We start from the raw sequence: 5890 nt of genomic DNA on the forward strand, positions 1-5890 counted from the left end.
CATGAGGGGTTCCTGGGGGGCCGTCTCGGCCTCACACGCCTCCCGCTCCGCCGGAGATCCGGGAGAGCCTGGAGGCGCCCAGCGAAGTCCGCCCGGCGTCCCCCGGCGCGATGGTTGGGACCGGAGGCCACGCCCCCTCGGCTGCGCTCCCGGCGGCCCGTCCTCCGCCGCGCGAGCCCCCAAGTCCGGTTCGCTTCCCCCGGGCGCATCCGGGCCTCCGTCTCGCCGCCTTTCCGCTCGGCACGCGACTAGGTGTTCCCCCGACCCCCTTCTCCATGGCGTCGCTTCTGTGCTGTGGGCCCAAGCTGGCCGCCTGCGGCATCGTCCTCAGCGCCTGGGGAGTGATCATGTTGGTGAGGGGACCGCCGGCGAGAGCCGGAGAGGGCCCGACGCGCCCCAGTGTTGGAGGGCTGGAAGGCTGGGAGAGTCCGGGCCGTAGGAAGCAGCAGGCAGGCTGAAGGGGGAGGCAGATTACCCGCTGGAGGACGAGACACTTGAGCTTGAGAAATGGGGAACTTAAAGGGGCGGGAGGGAGACGAAGCTGGGAACGGGAGCCGCGGCTGGTAAATTTGGAGACCCCTCAAGGTAGGAGGAAGACGAGCTGGGGTCTTGAGAGACGCCTGCGCTGAGTAGAGGGCAGTGGGGCAAGGGAGCGCTTGTTCCCGAAATGGGTAGCGGGGCCCTTGTTTCCCCACGACTACCCGCCCCCCTCCAGGAAGAAATACTCAGAAGGGCCGATTTCCTCCCCGTCCCGTGATAATGACGCCCCTGGACAAGAGGATAATCTGGGTTGCTCACTACTCCTGCCCTTGCACCAGCCGAGCCGTCTCCGTCACCGACTCAGCGCCCTATTCCGGGTGACGGAGTCCGAATCCGGCAACAACTACTCGAATCCTAGCTCGTTCCGGTAGTGCCCAAATCCAGATGTTGTGGCAACATTAGAAGTGGGAGGAGTTTAGACAGCGAGCAGGTTCGGTGCCTGGGTTCACCCACCAGACCATTCCCTCTTTTCAGATAATGCTCGGAATCTTTTTCAACGTCCATTCCGCTGTGCTAATAGAGGACGTCCCTTTCACCGAGAAAGATTTTGAGTAAGTCAGGTGGGAGCGGCGGGGCTGGGGGCGGGTGGGAGGCGGCTGAACCGCAGTAGAACGGTAGGCGGGGGATTACAGGTGGCGGGGTGCTTGGGGCCCCGAGGCGAGGGAGCTGAGTGCAGACGGCTAGTCTCCCTAGCGGTCGCGGAGTCGGACCTGAGTGGCCATGCTAAGCCCACCGCTTTAGGCGTGGCTTCTTAGTTATATTCCTTGACTTCTCTGCGCCGCCATCCACCTCTGCCAAGGGGATGCTATCATAGGGGTCACCCCGGAGGGTTAGGAGAAAGCCCGAATAGTACGTGTAGAAGCGCCTAGAATGGTGGCTGGCACACCGTGCCCAGTAAATGTTGGCTACTGGACGGTTTCTGACACTTCACTACCTAATCTCCTCCCCCCTAGGAAAGACCCCCAGAAAATATATGACCTTTACGAGCGAGTCAGCTACAACTGTTTCATCGCCGCGGGCCTTTATCTCCTCCTCGGGGGCTTCTCCTTCTGCCAAGTTCGACTCAATAAGCGCAAGGAGTACATGGTGCGCTAGAGCATCGTCGCGCCTCCCCTCTGCGGCCCCCTCCTCTATTTAAAGACTCTCCCAGCCCTCCCACCCGCGTCCCCACTCCGGCGCCCCCTGCGGGACCGGGTTTCCCTGCGCCGAGATTGAATCGCTCCTTCCCCGGCGGAGGGAGGCGGCCTCCCTGACCCCCCCCCCCCCAATAAAGCGAAACCGCTCCCTTCAGCCTCGTGTCTGTGCTTGGGTCGGAGTGAGGGTGGGGGGCGGGCACGGGGGCTGGAGGCCGGTGTCCACACCCGGAGTCTCGACGCACCGACGGAAGTGGAGTGAGGCCGGGCCGGAAGTGAGGCGGTGTCTTCTTCCACCGTCGGCCCTCGGCTCGCCCGGGGCCGCCCGAGCCTCGGCTGCTGGCGAGGGGGGGGGGGAGGGGGGAGCGGCCGAGCGGGAGCCAATCGGCGGCGGCGGAGGGGGCGGGACTTCCTGCGCGGGGGCCCGAGCGCCTCGGTCGCCCGGCTCCGTGGTCCCGGCCAGGCGGCGGCGGCGGCGGCGGCGGCGGCGTCTCCGTGAGGAGGCGCGCGGGACCATGACGTCAGCGTCCACGAAGGTTCGCCCTCGCTCGCGGACAGCGCTCCCTGGCGGCCACGGGAGGGCGGCCCCCCCTCCCCCGTTGGTGCCGACTCTTCCGCCCGAGGCGGGGGGCGGGCGGGAGCCGGGCCGGGGTGGGGCCAGGGGCTCGGGGCGGGCGGGCGGGCGGGCGCGGGGCGGGGGGGGTGCGCCGGCCCCCCGTGACGCTGCCCCGCCCCCAGGTCGGGGAGATCTTCTCGGCGGCGGGCGCCGCCTTCACGAAGCTCGGGGAGCTGACGATGCAGCTGCATCCCGTGGCCGACTCTTCCCCCGCGGGGTACGTGAGCGCGGGGCGCGCGGACTCCGTGGGGCCGGGACAGGTGGCAGCTCGCCGGTGTGAATAAAGACTGTCGGATGAGGGAATGACAGGTAGCAGCGCAGACTGGAGGCTCCAGACCCGGAACCCCTGCCGCGAGCCGGCGGCCGCAGAGCCGGGGGGGTCCCCTGCGCACCGCGCGCGGGGTTCTGTCCGTGAGACCCCCGCGGGTCGGATGGGTCTGCGCCGGCTGCTCACAGCCGCCGCTTCACGTGCCTGGGGGAGAGGCTTGGGGGTCCTCAGGATTCCCACGGGGCGTTAAGAGCTTTTATTTGTTTATTTTTTAAGAAAGCCCTCTTTAGGGATCCACGGAAGGGGCCCCAGCGCCTGCGGGGGAGGCTTGGGGGCTGGCTGCGCACCCCCCTTCCCACTTTCGCTGTTCCCCCTTTCCCCTCTGACAGCGCCAAGTGGACGGAGACGGAGATAGAGATGCTGAGGGCTGCTGTGAAGCGGTTTGGGGACGATCTTAATCACATCAGCTGTGTCATCAAGGAACGGACAGTGTGAGGGAGGGTGGCCGGCAGAGGAGGGGGGGGCGGGTGGGCACTGTCTTCCACCGCACCCGCGCCAGCCCGAGGTCCACCTTCCCGAGAACTCCCTTCCAGCTCGACAGCCCTCCTGCCTCGCTGCCGGCTCTGTTAGCACCTCCGCGAAGAGTTTGGTCAGAAGTTAACTGAACCGCCGGGGTAACAGGACCTCCCAAGAATTTAATCTCGGGGCGGGGGCCGCCTGAGATCCCCAACAACCGGAACTTCTCTGGTTGTTTGCGCGGCTCCTTGGAGGGGACATTGTGATTCCGAACGAGTTGATCAGGATCCGCTAATAAGTCCCCCTCCACCTGTCGGTCAGCCACCAAGGTTCACCTGGGAGCCTTCCACACCCCGGAAGAGAATTAGGACGCGGGCCTTTCCACCACTCAGCTCAGGGAGTCCACTCTTCAGATTCCATCCGCCCTAAGCGCGTGCAGAGCCTCAGGAAAACGAGAACCCTACCAAAGGGCCAGGGCCCTAACCAGATTCTTATGGAGGGGCTCCCAGTGTTCCTTCAGAATGGCCCATTACCCCTTCCCTCCCCTCCCTTCTTCCTTCAGTCTCCCCGGGACTCCCTCCCTAACCTGCTCTGTCTTCTCTTCAGGGCCCAGATAAAGGCCACCGTGAAGCGTAAGGTGTACGAAGACTCCGGCATCCCTCTTCCGGCCGAGTCACCCAAGAAAGGGCCCAAGAAGGTGCCATCTGGTGTCTTGTCGCCTCCTCCAGCCGCCCCTCCACCAAGCAGCTCGAGTGTCCCTGAGGCCGGGGCCCCCCCCGTAAAGAAACAGAAGGCCGGTGAGGGCTCTGGGGCTGAAGGTTCAGTGGGAGAATCGGGCTTGGGCCAGGGAAGGACAAATGTCCCTTCCGCTCCCCGTCAGGGTTCCCAGAGAGTGGCTGAGAGGGCAGAGGGAGGGGGAGCTCGAGGCTCTGGGAAGCTGGGGGGCAGTCAGAGAACCTAGAACCCAGTTGATGTCCCCACCCCCCCACCCCCCCCCAGATGTGACACTCAGCGCTCTGAACGACTCGGACGCCAATAGTGACCTGGTGGACATCGAAGGGCTAGGAGAAACCCCTCCGGCCAAGAAACTCAACTTCGACCAGGGTAGGCGTCCTCCTCCTCCCACACCAGCGATGGGGCTGGGGGCGGGGGGGAAGCGCTCACTCGGATGGTAGGGGAGGGTCTCCACAGGAGCCCCCTGCCCCCTCGTACAGAGGTTCTGGAAGAGAAGGTCCTCCAGTCCACGCTGCGGGGGACGGGCTCAGCAAAGAGCCGGGTGATGTGGGGGGGGGTAGGAGTCGCCTTGGAGGCATACTTGGGGCTCACCCCGTCTCGGCCCATCTTGCTTCCTGTTCCAGACAGCCTGACCCTGGATTCTGGCCTTCTCGTGACCTCTGCTGACCCTCCTCTGCTCTCTCGCTGAGCCTTCCACCTCTGACCCCTCTCACTGTTCACCCTGGACCTGTGGATCGCCTGGGACTCCGAGCGGGCCCGCAGAGCACGGCCCACGAGGCCGCTGGGGCTGCGCACTCTGCTGTTCCCGTATGAGCGTCTACCCCCAGCCCCTTTGACCTCCATCAGACGGACGTTTTTATACCGAAAACAATAAAGATTCTCCTCTCAGCTCCGTGCCTGCAGCCTAACATCACTGGAGCGCCGCGGGCGGGTGCCTCTCCCCTCAGCCCCACGGGGCTCAGCCCCTTCTGGAAGTTCTCACCACCCTGCCTAGAGCAGCACAGCCAATATTGGCAGGCTCTCTTCCCAGTGCCAATATTTCTGTGCTGCTAGAGCCAGGGGAGCTGGGCGTGGGCAACAAAGACTCCACTTTGCTCTCCGAAGGCAGAACTGAGCTCCCAGGGTCTCTGGCGGTCAGTATTCCTGAGGCTGCCCTGGGGATCTCAGAGGGGCGTATTTCCGGTGCTTTCATCCTCCCCCCCACAACACCTCACAAGAAGGCCCAGATGTTTTCCGTGTCGCTTCTCCGGGGTGGCCTCCCCGGGCCAAGCCTCAGCGGTGCCTCCCCCACCCTCGCTCTAACACCACAGTGTGGTTTGGACGTGGCCACAGTGCCGTACAAACCACAGTGTGCTGCTGGGGCGGGGGCAGGACCGGGGTGGGTTGAGAGCACGGGACGGGGCTGTGAAGACCCCGGCACCCAGAGCAGGGACATAGACAAGGCTCACAAGGCAAACGTGGCCCCAAGAGGGGTTGGGGAAAATAAGAAACGGGGGCCTATGGGGCGAGCTCGCAGTGGTGATAAGACTGGAGCCATCTTCCCTCTGCAGGAGCTCTGCTCAGGGGATCCCTAGGGTGGGGTCAGGGGCAGAGGAAGCGGGGAATGACCGTGGGGGCCAACACACTGCCTGCCGACTCGGCGAGGGCAGGGCCCCGAGGCTTCCTGTGTCCGTTCCTCCCCTCCCTGGGTCAGAACCCAAGAGAAAGCAAGGAGAGACAGAAGGCCAAGGACAGCAGGGTTGGGAGTTGGCAGTCCAGAGGTGGTGGGGCCGGAACATGGTCGGGAGAGGGGGGCCGGAAGTCGCCCTGGGCCCTGGGCCTGCCACAAGATGGAGGTCCAAGGCAGGAAATGGAGGCCAGGGGGAAAAGGGGAGCAGCAGGGCCCAGGAAGAGGGCTGCCTGGACCTGGGGGCCAGGTACTCAACCCCCAGCACTGCTCCAGCTCCCTGCCGCCCCCCAGGACCCCCGCCCTGCCCCCTGCGACCACCCCCATCAGCCCATCCAGCAGGCCCAGGAAGGCGGGCCCACCCCAGAAAGCCACGTTTAAGCTGAGACACACATGCCTGTCCCCACCCCCACCCT

The 5890-nt window shown here is 65.1% G+C and overlaps 2 protein-coding genes across 4 annotated transcripts; both read left to right on the forward strand.

Moving 5' to 3' along the window:
• The first annotated feature begins 95 nt into the window (after window positions 1-95).
• On the forward strand, window positions 96-1826 carry RNASEK (ribonuclease K). The gene is made up of 3 exons (XM_042916951.1): window positions 96-353; window positions 1015-1091; window positions 1494-1826. Exons 1-3 carry the CDS (start codon window positions 111-113, stop codon window positions 1633-1635), a joined length of 462 nt encoding a protein of 153 aa, XP_042772885.1. The 5' UTR covers window positions 96-110; the 3' UTR covers window positions 1636-1826.
• Window positions 1827-2077: 251 nt separating this feature from the next.
• Window positions 2078-4696, forward strand: CE1H17orf49 (chromosome E1 C17orf49 homolog). 3 transcript variants are annotated; one of them, XM_042915259.1, is made up of 6 exons: window positions 2078-2209; window positions 2412-2506; window positions 2947-3048; window positions 3680-3870; window positions 4073-4177; window positions 4432-4696. In XM_042915259.1, the coding sequence occupies exons 1-6, from the start codon at window positions 2189-2191 to the stop codon at window positions 4494-4496; spliced, it is 579 nt and encodes a 192-aa protein (XP_042771193.1). In that variant the 5' UTR covers window positions 2078-2188; the 3' UTR covers window positions 4497-4696. The 3 variants fall into 3 exon arrangements, with proteins under 3 accessions (XP_042771193.1, XP_042771194.1, XP_042771195.1); XM_042915260.1 differs by having other exon boundaries at window positions 4436-4696; XM_042915261.1 differs by lacking the exon at window positions 2947-3048.
• The last annotated feature ends 1194 nt before the right edge of the window (window positions 4697-5890 follow it).

This window comes from Panthera leo, chromosome E1 (assembly GCF_018350215.1).
Source record: "Panthera leo isolate Ple1 chromosome E1, P.leo_Ple1_pat1.1, whole genome shotgun sequence".
NCBI classification, from domain to species: domain Eukaryota; kingdom Metazoa; phylum Chordata; class Mammalia; order Carnivora; family Felidae; genus Panthera; species Panthera leo.